Below are 18276 nucleotides of genomic sequence, written 5' to 3' on the forward strand. Positions count from 1 at the left end.
AATTTTATAACTGCTTAAATATGGACTTTCAGTTAGGCTGCAATTTGACTTCTAATTTCTAAACGCCCACAAAGTCCTCATTCACCAAACAGGTGATTCGGCTACATGCTGAGATTAGAGACTAAGACCCAAGTCCTAAACTCAGTCTAATATTTAGACTAACAGTTACAATTCAGTAAGCTAGAAGCTAAAATAAAAACAAGTATAGCACATTTGGGGAGCACAGAAGATGGAAACCTAATCCATGCTTGGGAGGTCAGGCAAGGACTACCACCTGACAAGAATGGTAAAAGATGCCACCCTTTAAATCCATTCAAAGATGATATCCAGACCAAAAAGAAAAAAGACACAGCAAGTCTATCTTGGAGGGGAAGGTAGAGGCTGGTGTCTTAGAAGGCAGAGGGAGAAAAGATTTCCAGAAGGACAAATCTAAATAAAAAGCAAGTGTAAAAACACAAAGCCAAGGAAAAGCAGTGTGTGCTTGATTTCTCTAAGAAATCCAGTAAGGCTAGGACAATGAGAAGAGTGGAGAGATGCAAGAATGCAGAGGTAGAAGGCGGCGGTGGGGGGGGGGGGGGGGTCTCATATTCACTATGCACACAGGTAGTACAATTAGCACAATGCAGTGGCTGGGAGCACAGGTGAGGAAACAAGACTGCCCAGGTTCAAATCCCAGGTCTATTCCTTACAAGCTAGATGACCACAGCAAGTTACTTAAAATCTAGATGCCTCGGTGTCTTCACGTTTGAAAGGAAGCTTATATAAATTCCTTCTGCATGTGAGAATTAAGTGAAACAATACATATAAAACAATCAGAACAATGCCTGGTGTGTAGGACTTGCTCAATAAATGTTAGCCATCACATCACCATCACCTATTTCAAAACCACTGGCTTTGACAGTAGAATCTATGAGCATAAGCCACTAGCACTCCTATAGTATTTGTCTGTGCCTCTCATCCCCCTTCTATTTCATATTATAGACATCTTCCTAAGTCTTATGCCCTTACCACACATTTTTAAATCTCCCCAGAGTTATGCGAAGTATCTTGTATCCAGTAGGCACTGAAAGACTTAAGGAAAAATTAAAACCAATAAATTAAACCTTGACAATTACGGCTTAAAGACCCTTTCTCTAACTTGCTGATGTCACTAAAACAATGCAGTAAGTATTCAATATATCACAGCTAAATTAATGAAAACTATGCGATATCATGCTTGCTAATACACAATTCGGCAAATTTTTAGAGTGCCTGAAACTTCGCAAAGGAATGAAAAGAAGAGCACACAGGGAAAATCCACAGAAAGTATCTGAAAATTATGGATGTAAGATTTGATAACTGCTCTTATTTATCAAACAGACACTTTCATGATTTCTGTCTTAGAGATATCCTCCTGCATTTCAAAAAACCCCAAGGGTTCAGAAAAAAAAAAAAAAAAAACCCAAGGGTTCTGACAGAAATGATGAACTAAAACACAAGAATGCCAGGATCGAGAATCTAGGCACAGTACTAGAAAAAAAAAAAAAAAAAAAAAAAAAGCCCCATTTAAAAATAGGCACACAGACAAGGGAATCTTGGGACCTAAGAACTATAAACAAAAAAAGGAAAGAGCATCCAAGGTTTCAAGTGTCAGTCTACCCCGGAGACGGGGCCGGCATCAAGTGGAGGCCCAAAAAACAGGGATCTACACAAGACCAAACAAGCAGGCCACTAACATTAGCAGCCTAGCACTAGGGGACAAAAACTCATAGTATGGCACATTAAGACACAGATCACATGTTCAGTCTGTATCTGTTAATATGGGTAGCTTAACAACGGGCAGACGTTTCTAATAACCAAAGGATAATATATTTCAAGAACAGTCTAAATAAGGAGATACTCAATCTACTTAGTGCTCTTTCACAGTGATAGTGGCAGATGCCAGAAATACATCCAAGGATGCTTATTGGAAGGGGGCTCTACTACGTACCAAATAAACTCTCTCCAGCATGCAAACTTCCCTTTGAAGAACGCTTCTGTTTCCATCACTAACATGGAAAATATGCCTCCCTCTCAATGATACTGGTCAGTATCAAGGGCTTGGATATAAACCAGGAGTTTCTCTAGGCCCATTTAACTGACTGTGTCAGACTGGGCCGTAACACAGGAGCAGTAAGAAATCCAGTGTGTTCCTTTTCTTTTTCTAGTTTTGGGCTCAACTGAACCAAACCTGTTCACTCATACTGCATGTTATCCCAAAATGATTAAGGCAACTACTAAGCCTTCCTGCCAAGGTATTTCTCATCATTTATAAACCATCACCAATATTCAGAGGAATAGACTCAGCTGGACTGGCCCATACTTGTCAGACTGGGTGTCCAGGGCATTAAAAATACATCGGATTGCTTGTTTGCCTACCTTTTGAAAAAGTACTTCTAAGTGTAAATTTACTCAGAGTAAATGAGTCTACGTTTTCCCATTTGTAAAATAAGTACCTATCCTACTGGATTTTAAGAAAATTAAATAATATGGCATGTTTAAAGGGCCCACCAGGGCCTCACCACTGTTGCTATTAAAGCGAGTATTCTTCTTTCCTCACAGGCCAAGGGCACACGCTGACACTGAATTCCAGGTTTCTACCAAGTGAGACATGTAGGATGCAGGAGGCCAAGAAGCTAGTTCCCACACTCGCGGTAGGCTTACAGGGCCCATGGCAAGACTAAGGAGCTCACAGGTACACCTGAGCACAAAAGAGATGTGCAGCCACTCCCTTTCCAGGATGACTGATGCTTATTCAAAGAGTGAAGCAGAATAATACCAGGCATAGAGTCAAGGGCTCTAAGTTTTAAATCTTAGCTCTACCAGTTGCCTATGTGGGCAAGTGTCTTACTCTGAAATTAAATGCCTACATTGGTAAAATGGACATATCTACTTTACAAGGGTTTTATTTTGGGGAGTTACCTATGGATTTAAAAAGACAGTACATTTTAAAATACAGTAGACACATTTTTTTTTCCTACATTATCTTGGGGTTCCAGAAAAATGCCATGTAAGAGTTCCCAAGGTCTAAGAGAAAACCACTGAGTAAGGCACCTTGGGTTCAGAAGGAACCACTGAAACTAACTCCATGATGATTCACAAGAAGAGTTTTCGAGATCTAGGAACTAAACAAACTTCATGCTTCGATCCAAAGGATTAATTCTGTGACTCCAGCAAACCATATACCATAAAAGTCCTACAACAGCAAGATTCAAAGCTTTCAAAGCTCTTAAGACACAGAGAAAAATGCCTGCACAGGTGAAGAGGAGACACGTCCTACAATGGGACAGTAGTAATGGTAAGGAAGAGATAAATGCACATATTGCCCCGGCAGTGCATTAAAGCCCTTCCTGTACCTAAGGATATTATAGTGACATCTACAGGACAGAACTGACTCTAATAAAAGGGAAAGGTTGTCCCGATATAGACTAGATGCCTTCAAGAAACAAGGTACTAGGAGTAAAAAGACAGACTCTGAAATTTAAGGTGGCAAAAAATGTTTAAAGATTTATTTTATGATGAAGATTAGACTAGAAGTCTGTAAAAGGATTCTGGGTCAAGAATTATCTATTCTGGGGCAGCCCGAGTGGCTCAGTGGTTTAGCGCTGCCTTCGGCCCAGGGTGTGATCCTGGAGTCCCAGAATCGAGTCCCACATCAGGCTCCCTGCATGGAGCCTGCTTTTCCCTCTGCCTGTGTCTCTGACTCTCTCTCTCTCTCTCTCTCTCATAAATAAATAAATAAAATCTTAAAAAAAAAAAAAAAAGAAAAGAAAGGATTATCTATTCTGGAGGCACCTGGGTGGCTCAGTAGGTTAAGTCAGGCTCAGAGCTCAGTGGAAAGTCTGCTTGAGATTCTCTCTCTCCCCATCCCCATATTCTCTCTCTCCAAATAAATAAATAAATCTTCAAAAAAATAATCTATTCTGAAATAGGCTAGAATAAGAGCAAACAAAACAAGAAAAAACAATATTTCCAAATCTGCTCTCAACACGTATTGTGTCCCTGTGATCTCCTTCCTTCTAATAGTCTAGAATACAACTACCAGATATCTGGCTGGCATGCCAGCACATCACCATGCTGAGTTTATGGCTGATAATAATAATCGAACATGAAAAACAATAATAATGATCAAACATGGTCTTCTTTTTCCCACAGCTCAAAACTTGGTCTTAGAAACCTGACCACATAGCTCCCTAAGCTGCTATCACTAGCTGACTAGAATTTTTTTTTAAGATTTATTTAAGAGAGAGAGAGAGAGAATGAGTAAGGTGGGGAAAAGGAGAGGGTAAGAGAAACCTTAGCAGACTCTGCATTCATCACAGAGTCAACACAGGACTCAATCTCACAACCCTAAGATCATGACTTGAGCCAAAGCCAAGAATTGGAGGCTTAACTGACTATGCCACCCAGGTGCCCCACAGCTAGCTAGAATTTACACCCAAGAGAAAAACTGTTTCAGGCCACATTATTCGTATACTTGCAACAACATACTGACTTAGCCCTAGACAAAAACAGTCAAGAAGAGAAAACTGTCCTAGAGAAATTAAAAATAGAACTACCATAAGATCTGGCAATTCCACTTCAGTGTATTTACCTAAAGAAATAAAAAACACTAACTGGAAAAGATTTATATGCCCCCATGTGCATGACAGCATTACTTACCAAGTAAGTAAATGTCTTTCATCACCAAGACATGTAAACAACCTAAGTGCCCATCAATGGATGAATGGATAAATGTGGTGTGTGTGCACAATGGAATATTATTCAGCCAAAAAAAGAAGAAAACCTTGCCATTTGCAACAGTGTGGATGGACCCTGAGAGCATTATGCTAAGTGAAATAACTCAGAGAAAGACAAATATCATATGATCTCACTTACATGTAGAATTTAAACACACACACAAACACACACCAAGCTCATAGATACAGAGAACAGATTGGTGGTTGCCATAGCTGGGGGTAGGAGATAGGAAAAATGGGTGAAGGAGTCAAAAGATATAAACTTCATTATAAAATAAGTCCTAGAGATGTCATGTACAGCATGGTGTCTAGAGCTAATAATACTGTATTGCATATCTGACAGTTGCTAAGAGAGATCTTCAAAGTTCTCATCACAAGAAATCTTTTTTGTAACTACATAAGGTGACAGATGTTAACTAGACTTCTTATAATCACTTTGCAATGTACAGTGCAAGCATTAAATCATTGTTATACACCTAAAACTGTTATAATCCTATATGTCAAATATACATACCTCAATGAAGGAAGGGAAGGAAGGAGAGAAAGAAGGAAGGAGGGAGGGAGGGAGGGAGGGAGAACTTTCCAGACAAACAAAAAAATAAAACCATCCTGGGGTGATGGATGAAGGGTGAGAGTTAAGCCGAGTTATCTGAATCACCACTATTAGCAGAAATAAGGAGGTGGGGGGAGATAAAGCTATCCAGAGGAACAAGTGGTGACCACTAAGCTTCCTACAATTGTTGTCAAAACAGGAAATTCACTTCTACTAGTCTCATATATAACCATAGAGTCTAACAGATTGTGACCAGGAAGACAGGTGGAGCAAAGAAAAATTGGAAAAAGAGCAAAATAAAATTTTTCCTATTTTCCACTATCAAAGGGAAGCTTTATAAGCTTTCCATATAAAATAATAAACAGAGCAATTTAATTCAAAAACAAAAACACAAACTATGAGGCAGCTGTACATAACACCAGGGTGCCACAAATAGCCCTGCGATTAGCATAAAATGAAGATGCTAAAAATAATGTTGTAGAAGTATATTGGACACAGAAAGGTTCTCGTGACATAGTTTAAAATGTAGATTACAAAACAAAATGTTCACTATGAGCCAATTCTCTTGGGTTTTAAAGTCTGAAGGCATAAAAGTCTTAAGGCATTAGTTAACATTTAGGTGGACAGTGGGATTTTGAATGTTTATTTTCTAACTATAGAAAAAATAAGTTAATTTCCTAACTATAACAAAATATCTGAGAAATTATTTTTTTCTTTGAAAATTCTGCTGCAATTAGTAATTTGCTTTTACTTCATCAGAAAGAAGGAATAAATGTCAGTTGCTGTAGAAACTGTGTGCTACTCAGACCTACCTCTCCAGTCACAGCTGTTTCCACATGGATGGATAAGGGGAAGTCCAGTGTGATGATCTGAGGATCATTAATATCTGACTACCCAACGCCTCGCCTTACAACTTATTAGAAACCTATATCTTTAACAAACTATTTCTGGATATAAACCACATGCAACAAGAGTATTTAAAAAATACTCTTTTAAGAGAAAATGGTGTATTCAACATGGTACTAAAAGTTCCAGCCAGGGCAGCCAGGCAAAAAAAAAAAAAAACAAAAACAAAAAACGCATTCGAATTAGAAAGAGGTAAAACTATCTCTATTCACAGATAACACGATCTTAGAGATAGATGATCCTACAGAAACCATAAAAAACTATTAAAGTCTATGAATAAATTCAGCAAAGTTGCAGGATACAAGATCAACCCTGCATTTGGCAATGGTTTTTTTAGATAGGACACCAAAATCACAAGCCACAAAAAAAATGGGAAACTCACAAAGATGTGGAAATTAAACAATACAATTCCGATTAACCAATATGTTAAAGAAAAATTCAAAAAGGAAATCTAGGAGTATCTTGACCCAAAGAAAATGGAAACATAAGAAATGAAATTTATGGGATGAAAAGACAATTCTAAGAGGACAATTTAGAATGATAATGCCTACATTAAGAAAAAAGATCTCGGGCAGCCCTGGTGGCTCAGTGGTTTGGTGCCACCTTCAGTCCCATGTCGGGCTCCCTACATGGAGCCTGCTTCTCCCTCTGCCTGTGTCTCTGCCTCTCTCTCTCTCTGGGTCTCTATGAATAAATAAAAATAAATCTTTCAAAAAAAAAAAAAAAAGAAAGAAAAGAAAAAAGATCTCTTGGGCAGCCTGGGTGGCTCAGTCAGTTTAGCATCTACCTTTAGCTCAGATCATGATCCCGGGGTCCTGGGATGGAGCCCAGCATCAGGCTCCCTGCTCTTCGGGGAGTCTGCTTCTCCTTTTCTTTCTTTCTTTTCTTTCTTTCTTTCTTTCTTTCTTTCTTTCTTTCTTTCTTTCTTTCTTTCTTTCTTCTTCTTCTTCTTTCTTTTCTTTCCTTTCTTTTTTCTTTCTTTCTTTCTTTCTTTCTTTCTTTCTTTCTTTCTTTCTTTCTTTCTTTTTCTTTCTTTTCTTCCTTCCTTCCTTCCTTCCTTTCCTTCCTTCCTTCCTTCCTTTCCTTTCCTTTTTCTTTCTTTCTCTCCCCCCCCCGCTGCTTGTGTTCTCTCTCCCTCTCAAAGAAATAAATAAAATCTTTTTGAAAAAGAAAAAAGATCTCAATTAAATAGCCTAACTTTATGGTTAGCTGCTTAATGGGTAAAAGATTTCCTCTTGGGGTGATGAAAATGTCCTAAAACTAGATGGACGTAGTGGTTGCACAACAGGTAAATATACTAAATCCACCTTTAAAAAGTTAATGGTTAATTTTATGTTAGGTGAATTATATCTTTAAAAAATGGGGGGGGGAGGAGGGAAAGGGAGTGAGGCATTCTTAAAACTTAAAATATTTTAAACATGTTTATTTTGTTCAGAAAATACCACAGATTTTTATACAGATTTAAAACAGTTTTGCCATTGCATGTTTTTTTAAATAAAGCTCCTTTCCCAAATACTTCTTAAAGTAGTATTAATAGAATGCCCTATTTCTTACCAGAAGACTCTTTTCCATTCTGTTTCTCATAGAGGGTGCCCACAGACATCAGGAAAACAATAACCAGGAATACAGGAATTCTCCATGAGCCAGCCAGGGATGCTGAAAATTATTAAGAGTTAACATTTTTAGTTAGATAAAAATCTAGCACTTGTCTTTGAAAGACTCAGTTTATTCTTAGCAACACTGACTGAAGGTAAAGGTTAGATTGAAAAAAACAAGACTCCACAGACAGAACAATTTGGCATAGATGTCATTAACAAAATCATTTCATAGGAGAAAAAAAAAATTTAAAGGCCATAAAACAGATGAAACAACAGTTCAAAACTTCTCTTAGGTAAATCCAGTCCTGTTCTGAGGCCCCTAGTCTAAAGCATTGGGTATGTGCCAGCCTAACCTTAATGGGCTTCTATCACCTGAGGAATCAAGTCTGTTCCAATGCATACCCAGTGTTGAAGATAATCCTGAACTCAAACCTTTCATTTAACCCCAAAATGACCTGCATCAAACATAGAACCTAAAGCCATAAAGCCTGACTTTATTTCCTGGAAATACCACTGGGTGTGGACTCCCATCTCTCAAGAAAGGGTGAAATGACCCCAAAGAGCACTGCAAAAAGTTTCAGTGTAGCGTCAGTGTATACAGCAAAAATGCTAACAAGTATCCAAGGATCTGGTCCCTACCAGTAGGCATCTGCATTTCCCTGAGTTGATCTAGAGCCTCATGGACTACCTATCTCCCTCCACTGCCTTCCCCAAATTCAAAATGAGTCACATCAGACATCAGGGAATCTTGCTAAAATATAACTTACTCCTCTAGGATTCCAAATCAGCAAAGCTAGAAAGTAATGCATTGTTTCATGTCATACTCTAAGCAAAGACCTACCTTCAGTCAACTGGTTTTTTGTTTAACAATAAGCAGCTCTAAAAACTACTTGAAATAGGCTAACTACTGCTCTAGGTTCCTGAATTTTGTTTTTAAATTAGAACCTAATGTTGCCATAAGCTTAAGATTGGGAAATAAAAGAGTCTCCAAAAAAAAAAAAAAATCACTCTATAACATCCTAGCAGCCACCCAGCTAACAGTAAAGAGTCCCAAGTAACAGGGAACTTATTCCTTCAAGCAGCTGACATTGATGGTTCTTACGTTGAACAGTTGTATCTGTCTGAAGCTAACTCACTGCTCTGACATCTCTCCCTCATGGTTACAAAGATGTTTAAACTGCTCTTTCACAGGACAGTCCTTCCACATTTTATCTCTTCCTTCCCTCCACTACCTCCCCACCCATGTGGCCCAGGCCCCTTCTCTTATCCTGAGTAAATACCTCTGGTTCCCATACCTTTCTCACACACTTGACTGCTTATCTATCTCCTCCTTAAGTATGACACTCAAAAGTGGCCATGATAGTTCAAGGGTGCTCTATTTTTTTAGGATATATTTCTGTTTAAAGGACCTCCTGAAAATGAACATCTCATATAATTAAAAGACATGTTAAAACATAACATTTGTATTAAAGCTTAAGGATTAAAGCACAACATTTTCTGAAGATTATTTTAAAGAAGGTTAAATGCAACATATAACACTACAAAAAAAAATCACTTTGATTCACATGATCAGCCTCTGCTGATTTTAAGCTAGACTTTCTTAGAAAAAGGGACCCACCTAAATGAAAAAGCAATATAATCCAGACAGGAATTGAAACTGCTCTCAAGTAGCGTTCAGTGCTTGCATTCCACTTGAATGAAACAGTCAACACATAGCCAACTACCAACGTCCAGATCTTAAATGAAATATAGACACAGTTGTAAATATATACACATGGAAATAAACATACAATTATACAGAATCTGCAAACATCTACGTTAGCATGAGAGCTGTGGATACAACACAAATAAGATGAAGGTGGTGGTGCTAAATGGTAGGTGTGTAGGTTTTCCTCTTCTGTGTGGATAAATCAAAGTTTTGAAATAAACCAGCACATAGTGATATTAAATAGTCTTGCGGTGCCTGGCTTGCTCAGTCCATGGAGCGTTCGACTCTGGATCTCAGGGTTGTGAGCTTGAGCCCCACAATGGGTGTACAGATTACTTAGAAATAAAAATCTTAAAAGAAAAAAATAGTCTTAACAAAAAAACATGGTTTTAGGATATGCTGGAGTTCAAAAGTTACTGAATGTATAAAGACGCTTAAGATAAAATATTCATTTTTAAGCTATGGACGTGGGAGCTTAATATGGTAGAATTCTTCAAGTTCTATAAATTAATATTTAGCAAAGAACAACAAAAAAAGAAAGCTTTCCCAGGGCACCTGGGAATGCAGCCAGTTGAGCATCAGTCTTGGTTTTGGCTCAGATCACGGTCTCAGGGTCCTGGAATCAAGCCCTGCGTCGGGCTCCATGCTCACCATGGAGTCTGCTTGGGATTTTCCCTCTCCCTCTGCCCCTCCCACTCCTGCTAGCTCTCTAAAATAAATAAATAAATCTTAAAAAAAAAAAAAAAAAAGAAAAAGAAAGAAAGCTTTTCCAAAAGAATCAGGTTAAAAGATTCCATCACAGCCTATGATCTACACTTGTTAAATGTGTAAAGAATTTTTTTAAGCTAGCAAGAAGGCAGCCAACTCAAGTGTAACCCATGAAATAATCTAAGTCACAGAGAGTTAACCCCAGTCAAATTATGTGCAAAGCTCAAGAAGTGTAGCTAAAAAAAAATATTATCAGAGGAAGAAACAGCAAGAGCTGAGAACAGAGGAACCACCAAGGTCCCCTCCCCAATTTTCTTCCACTAAATCCAAAGGACTCCTGTGCTAATGAAACACCTGCACAGCCTACGTAAAACTCTCTCATAACACTTACAAAAGATGGAAGAAATACATAACCCAGAACAATGTGAACACCAAGAACCTATTAAAATAACCTGGGGTCCCCTGGGTGGTGCAGTTGGTTAAGCGTCTAAATCTTGGTTTTGGCTCAGGTCATGATCTCAGGGTTGTGAGATCCAGCCCCACAACCAGGATCCACACTCAGGGTAGAATCTGCCTGAAATTCTTTCTCCCGCTCACTCTGCCCCTCCTGCTTGTGTGTGCGTGCTCTCTCTCACTTGCTCTCTCAATCAATCAATCAATAAATCTATCTTTAAAAAAAAAAATAACCTGAACCTTGGGGGAAGAAAGGTAAATTAAAACAAACAAACAAAAAAAACTTTGTTACAATTCAGAGAATGAAGAAAAAGGAACTGATTACTACAAAAGAAGAAGAAAAAAACTATCTCCTACTTTATTTGGAGATCAATACTGATCAATAAAATAGTCTTCTGGTCTTAAAAGGTTTATAGCTGCTGACCTAAGACTTCAGCTTTGGAAACTTACTAAATGATAATAAATTCTGAAAAAGCCTTTATGCTATAAAGAAGCTCATCACAGTATAATTTAGAATAATAAAAAGTGGATAACCTAATCAGTTCAACAACTGGGAAGTGAGTACAGAGGATTCACTCAATAAAATGTTATGCAGCCATTAAAATAGGCTTTTTAAACAAAAACTGTATTTTTAAAAAACACTCCTAAGGTATTCTCAAAGAAAAAACAAAATACAAAAATCACATATATATGACATGATTGTATCCACTGCATGGCGGGAGGAAAAAGAAACGTGCTAAGACATTAGTAGTTATATTGGGGTGGTGAAATTTTGGTTTTCCTTTTACTTTTTTCTGTATTTTACAAAGAGCCTTTAGTAAGAACTAACTCTTTCATCATGGAAAGGATATTAAAATACTCTTCTTCAAGCAACGCCATTGGATGAAATATTCAAGAGATCTTAAGCCCCACATATATATGAGCACATGGGAAGTGAGACCACAGCTGCTTCAAAGCAGTTCAAGCCTGCAGAACCACATACATTTAATCTGGGAATTCAATCTGAGGTAGGGCTGTAGAGCGCAGAACAAAATCTGAGTAAAACAGTACATTTACGTAACACTGACTACAGACCAGGACCTGTTCTAATGCTTTATGTATATAAACTCATTAAACTCTCATAACTCAAAAAAAAAAAAAAAAAAAAAACTCTCATAACTCCAGGAAATAAATACTACGACCATCCCCATTTTACAGAGGAAAGAGACTGGGACTTTGGGGAAGTGACCTGCTGAAGGTCACACAGCTAAAAACTGGCCATGATTAGAACCCAGGAATCTGGATCCAGAGTCAACTTTATTTTTTTTTTTTTTAAGATTCTATTTATTTATTCATGAGACGCACACACAGAGAGAGAGAGAGAGAGAGAGGGAGAGACACAGGCAGTGGGAGAAGCAGGCACTAAGCAGGAAGCCTGACATAGGACTCCATCCCGGGTCTTCAGGATCACGCCCTGGACTAAAGGCGGCACCAAACCGCTGAGCCACCCGGGCTGCCCCAAAGTCTTTCTTAATGGTGAGGGAAAAAAAGAGTGGTGCTAAAAAATTAAGATGAAAAGCTGCCCCAATATTCACAAGCAAAAATAAAAACAGTCTATTTTTGGCAACTACAAACTGTTGAAATAAAAAACGATCCTTAGCAAATGGTCAGTTTTCAGTGGGTATGCCACAACAGGGGTTACCAGCCTCACCCCATGAAACATTTAGTCAGTAATTCAGGTAAGAGACTAGAAGGCTTATTACCTGAATTCCCAGGTTACACAAAATTGGCAGCAGCCAATAAAAACTGAGATGACTATAATGATTCAAAATGATATCCTGGGGAGGCCTGGATAGCTCAGCGGTTGAGTGCCTGCCTGCCTTTGGCCCAGGTCATGATCCTTGGGTCCTGGGATCGAGTCCCACATCGGGCTCCCTGCATGGAGCCTGCCTCTCTCTCCCATGAATAAATAAATAAACACTTAAAAAAAAAAAAAAAGCAGTATCATGAAGCTAGAAAACAGGTAATTAAAATAAGATTAAATTTGGGATGCCAGGGTGGCTCAGTGGTTGAACATCTGCCTTCAACTCAGGTCGTGATCCGAGGTCCTAGGACTGAGTCCTGCATTAGGGACTCCTACAGGGAGCCTGCTTCTCCCTCTGCCTGTGTCTCTGCCTCTTTCTCTCTCTCATCAATAAATAAAATCTTTTTTAAAAAATTAGAATAAGGGATCCCTGGGTGGCGCAGCGGTTTAGCGCCTGCCTTTGGCCCAGGGCACGATCCTGGAGACCCAGGATCGAATCCCACATCGGGCTCCAGGTGCATGGAGCCTGCTTCTCCCTCTGCCTATGTCTCTGCCTCTCTCTCTCTCTGTGACTAACATAAATAAATAAAAATTTTTTAAAAATTAGAATAAGATTAAATTTAATACAGAGATACAAAAATCTGCTTGTAGGTTCAAAACTCTACAAGTACTAGATAGGAAGTTCAATGTGAATCAGGAGTATAAATGGTATGAGTGCCTATTAATAATGCTCGTATCAGGGGAAATGATTGTTTCATTGACTTTTGCACTATCAAACCACAGCAATAAAATTCAGACTGGGAAAGGAAATAGAAAACACAAAGTAGGAGATACAAATATAGATGGAGAAACAAACTGTTTACTTTAGAAAAAAGAAGGAAAGGGGCACCTGAGTGGCTCAGTCAGTTATGCAACTGCCTTCAGCTCAGGTCTTAATCCCAGGGTCCTGGGATGGAGCCCCATATCGGGCTCGCTGCTCAGTGGCGAGTCTGCTTCTCCCTCTGCCTCTGCCCCTCTTCCCTGTTCAGACTTGCTTGCATGCTCGCTCTCTCTCTCAAATAAATCAGTAAAATCTTTAAAAAAAAAAAAAAGGAAAGAAAAAAGAAGGAAATATCAAGATTTGATAGCTATCTTCAAATAGCTGTGAAAATGTCTCCTGGAAGAGGCATTTGTCTTAATTCCCTGTGGTCCTGAGAGCAGGAAGGAGTATGTGGGAATTAGGAAGCAACACATTTCAGCTCAATAGGAGGATAAATTTTTCTAACAAACTACAGCTGTCTAAAAATGGAATATTTTATTTAAGCAAAAGCTGTCAAGGATGATAAAACAGGAGAGTCTGCTCTCAGTGAGAAGTTGACCTAGAGGATCACAAAAGGCACATCCTTTCAGATTTTAAGTCTATGATGTTTTTAAACTGATCTCCAATAAGTTTCTGTTTTTTGCCTGGACTTATAAGGATCAGTATCAAATATGGAGAGAGAAAGGAGACTTCATACTTCAGATTTTTTAAGGGAAAATTCATGATCTAAAGAGAAGCACATATTTTCACCTAGTAAGCCTGAAACTCACCGATAACCTCATTTTGGTTTAAAACAACCACTTATTAAGGGCGCCTGGGTGATTCAGTCAGTTATGCACTCAACTCTTGATTTGGGCTCAGGTTATGATCTCAGGGTCATTGGGCTCATGCCGGGTGTGGAGCCTGCTTACAATTCTCTCCCTCTCCTGCTCCCCCACTGCTGCTTATGCTCTCTCTCAAAATAGAGATAGATAGATAGATAGATAGATAGATAGATGATAGATAGAATAACCACTCATTAAATACACTCCCGAATTCCACTCCTAAACTTGGTTTACAGAAGCATTATAGACTGTGCAGATATGAAAATGTTCACTACGACAGTATAAAATATTAAAAAACTAATAATCTAAATGTCATTTTATAAAGGACTCTTTAAATACTGGTACCTCAAAAAACTGGAATAATTATTCAGAATTTCAGGGCATAACAATACATCTACATTCAATGACCTAGTATAAATGCATACTGTATGTGTAAATTTACAATGGTGAAAATACACTCACTCGCCAAAATATTTAAAAATATTATCTCTAGATGGTTGGATTTCAGGGGGTAATTTGCATCTTTCTGCTTTTCTTCAAGTACTGAATTTTCTAAGATTATGATTACCTTTATAAATAGCAAATGTTTTTTAACTTAAAAAAAACCTCTTTTGACCTATGAATTTTTTTCACTATTCTGAAGCATCTCCTCAGAAAAGATTCATAGAATATTAGCTTAAAAAGCATGACCATTTATAAACACTTGAGAATTTTTATTTAACCATTATCATTATACAGATTACTAATATTTAAAAAATGTTTATCAGTTTATCTAATTCAAAACCTGAGTTACAATAATCTGATAGGAACACTTTATAAAGGCATCTTGAAAAAAAAAGTTTTTTATACTCTAGTACTATTCAAAAGAGAGAATTTTATCTAGAAGTGCTAACAAAGAAAGGTATCTGCAATACAATGATAAAGAGCAAGCTGCAAAATTTTATATGTTACCCATTTTTGTTTTGTAAAACAAAAACCCTATACTTTATATGTTCACATAAGCATACAAATACATTCAGAAGCCTATTCATCAGTTAACAGTAACATCTACACAGTGAGAATGGTGGCAAAGAAATTATTCACTTTATCATACAGACTTCAGTGCTGCTTAAACTGATTCTTATATAACAAACATGTTTGACTTGAATCAATTTCTGAAATTGTTAAATATTCTTTAAAATAATTTTACCAAAAATAAAGATTTGTAGTTTTAAATTTCATATGTAATTTTTAGGATGGATTCCTACAAGTGTATCTTTAAGAGTTGTTTTTTTTTTTATTTCTCTGTGTCTCTATGTTTAGCCTCTGAGCGAGCAAGCCTGTTTAAGTATGAATTTTCTTCCAGTCATAAATCAATGAACTACAATTTATATATAAAAGAACATACTTTCCCAAATTTATGTTCTTTAAAACAATGTATCCTTTTCAAAATGCACATTCAATACTCTAAAGCACCAACGTGTGATAGATATCATGCCAGATGCCCCGTAAAAACTGCCAATATTTATTTAGCACTACAAATAAACAATTCATTTTCCTTTCATCTGGCTTATTAACCACACACACTTTTCTGATTAAATAAAATATCAAATGCATAAGTAGACTTTGCCTTTTAGACTACTTGCTGTATTTGTCATGTGGGCATTAACCAGAAAAACAATTCTGCTTGCTTCTGCAGGTTTTTGCAAAACAGATTCCTAAGTCTTTTACAGAGAGAATAAAACCACAGATGACATACAATCCCAATTACACTAATGTACAAATCTCAATCAGTGGACACTTCAGGTACTTTACCCCCCTTTGAAACAGCTTTATTCTGGGGCACCTACGTGGCCCAGTGGTTGTGTCTGCCATTGGCTCAGGTCGTGATCCGGGGTCCTGGCATCAAGTCCCGCATACAGCTCACTGCAGGAGCCTGCTTCTCCCTCTGCCTATGTCTCTGCCTCTCTCTCTCTCTCATGAATGAATAAATAAAAACTTTAAAACACACACACACAGCCACACACACAAAATAAATAAAACAGCTTTATTCTAATTTGAAAACTATTCTTTTGTGGTGTGGCAACTTAGAATTAAGAATTATAATCAGGGGCGTTTAGGTGGCTCAGTCGGTTAAACATCTGCCTTTGGCTCAGGTCATGATCCTAGGGTCCTGGAATCCCCTACAGGCTCCCCGCTCAGTGGAGAGCCTGCTTCTCCCTCTCCTGCTCTCCCCCTGCTTGTGTTCTCTCTGTTGAATGAATAAATAAAATCTTTAAAAAAAAAATAAAGAATCTTTTATAATCAAAGTCTTTGAGAAAGAACCTAAGCATCAGAAATATTCCTCCTTACCAATACCAGGCAAGCAAAAACACACATAGGAAAGGGTTCAGAAGTGGGATGGAGTGGGCCTGGCTGGCTGACTAATGTACACCTCCCAAGAGCCTCTTGGGCAGCACCTACAAGCACTTGGGAACTGCACAAGGAACCTTAGAAATCTTCCAAGCCAACCCCACATTTCACATATCTGGAGTTGAGTAGCTCAGAGAAGAGCCCTGGTCTCTCCAAGGTCACAAAACAAGTTATTGACAGAGTTCAATTTAGAATTTACAGTCTTGGAACACCTGGCTGGCTCAGTCAGAAGAGCATGTGACACTTGATCTCAGGGTTACGAGTTCGAGCCCCAGGTTGGGCATAGAGATCACTTACTTACTTACTTACATACATACATACATACATACATAGAATTTACAGTCTGCTCACCATTCAACCACTATTCTTTCTTTCTACCTTATACTTCTTTATAAAGTAAAATGAAAACAGTGGGACCAGGGACCATGGAGAAACCAAATCTATCACTACTGCAAAAACTGTAAATGGTTTCCAAATATTCTAACATGTCTGAACTAGGAGAGAGAGGAAGATCAAAACATTCCCAACAAAGAAAAGGGGTGTGTGTGTGGAGGGGGCGGGGGGGAGATATAAGCTTTTCAATTTTATCTTGACAACTCCACATCACAGGAAGATGCCAAGGGCCCCAAGGATTGTGTCATATGTGAGCATGATGCAACAGGTAATTTTTTTTTTAAGTATTTAGAAATCATTTACTAAGTCCGTACAAAATTCTAATATATTTGAAACTGTTTAAAAGAATTATTCAAACCACAAATGACTGGTCTTTCACTGGTAAGCAGGTCAGAGTGGTAGGAGACTGAAGAAACCCAAAGAGGAGGTGAAGAAGAATTGAACTGGAAAGATAAGCTGGCAACAAAGGAAAATACAGGTACTGAAGCCACTACAAAGAAAAAGTGGACAGGACATGGAAATAGCTGAATAGATAGAAGGATAAAGGAAGAAAAGAGATGACCAAGGTTTCTAGACGACTAGAATCCAAGGGTTTTTGGGGGAACATGTGTGGTTAGTCCAGTCCTGATATTCTTTTATGTTTTTTCCCAAATAAGTAAAATCAACTTTTATTTTAAAAAGTTAGGGGATCCCTGGGTGGCTCAGCGGTTTAGTGCTGCCTTCAGCCCAGGGCCTGATCCTGGAGTCCTGGGATGGCGTCCCACATCAGGCTCCCTACATGGAGCCTGCTTCTCCCTCTGCCTGTGTCTCTACCTCTCTCTCTCTGTCTCTCATGAACAAATAAAGTCTTTAAAAAATAAAAAAATAAAATAAAATAAAATAAAATAAAATAAAATAAAATAAAATAAAATAAAATAAAATAAATAAAATAAAATAAAATAATAAAAAGTTAAATTAAAACATTTAAACACAATATCATGGGGGGAAAACTCTTAAAAATCCTTATCAAAGGTTACTTAGAATATTCTGATGATAAAAGGACTTTAACTGCTGATACCTTTTACTAACAGAATAAACAAATCAATCTCTAGATCAATCTCTGCACCAACGAAATTCCTCCCTCCTTCACAGGTTAGTTGTAAGAATAAAACAATACTCATGACAACACCTAATCCAGTGCCTGGCACATAACAGATGCTCAAAAGTTGGATCGTAAATGTATGAACTGTCAGCTCTCCAAAATGTGAATTTGCTTTAATTGTGGCTTTTGTTCCTGCCTTTCCCATCTATACCTTCCCTCTTCAGCACAGGCTCAAATATACAAGTTGTCTAGAAAACACGGACTCTTTTTCCTAAACCAGGCAGCCCTGCTTGGGCTCATAGAACCACACCAAAGGTGAACT

At 38.0% G+C, this 18276-nt stretch overlaps 1 protein-coding gene across 6 annotated transcripts in view; it reads right to left on the minus strand.

Annotated features, from left to right (window-relative positions):
- TMEM245 (transmembrane protein 245) overlaps positions 1-18276 on the minus strand; it is a 102514-nt gene that overhangs the window by 80028 nt on the left and 4210 nt on the right. For all 6 annotated transcript variants that reach the window (XM_072842255.1, XM_072842254.1, XM_072842253.1 and 3 more), the window contains exons 2-3: positions 9433-9550; positions 7771-7872 (exon numbers count right to left, since the gene is read on the minus strand). In XM_072842255.1, coding sequence (XP_072698356.1) covers positions 7771-7872; positions 9433-9550 — 220 coding nt within the window. The remainder of the gene's footprint in view (positions 1-7770; positions 7873-9432; positions 9551-18276) is intronic.

This window comes from Canis lupus, chromosome 10, assembly GCF_048164855.1.
Source record: "Canis lupus baileyi chromosome 10, mCanLup2.hap1, whole genome shotgun sequence".
NCBI classification, from domain to species: Eukaryota; Metazoa; Chordata; class Mammalia; order Carnivora; family Canidae; genus Canis; species Canis lupus.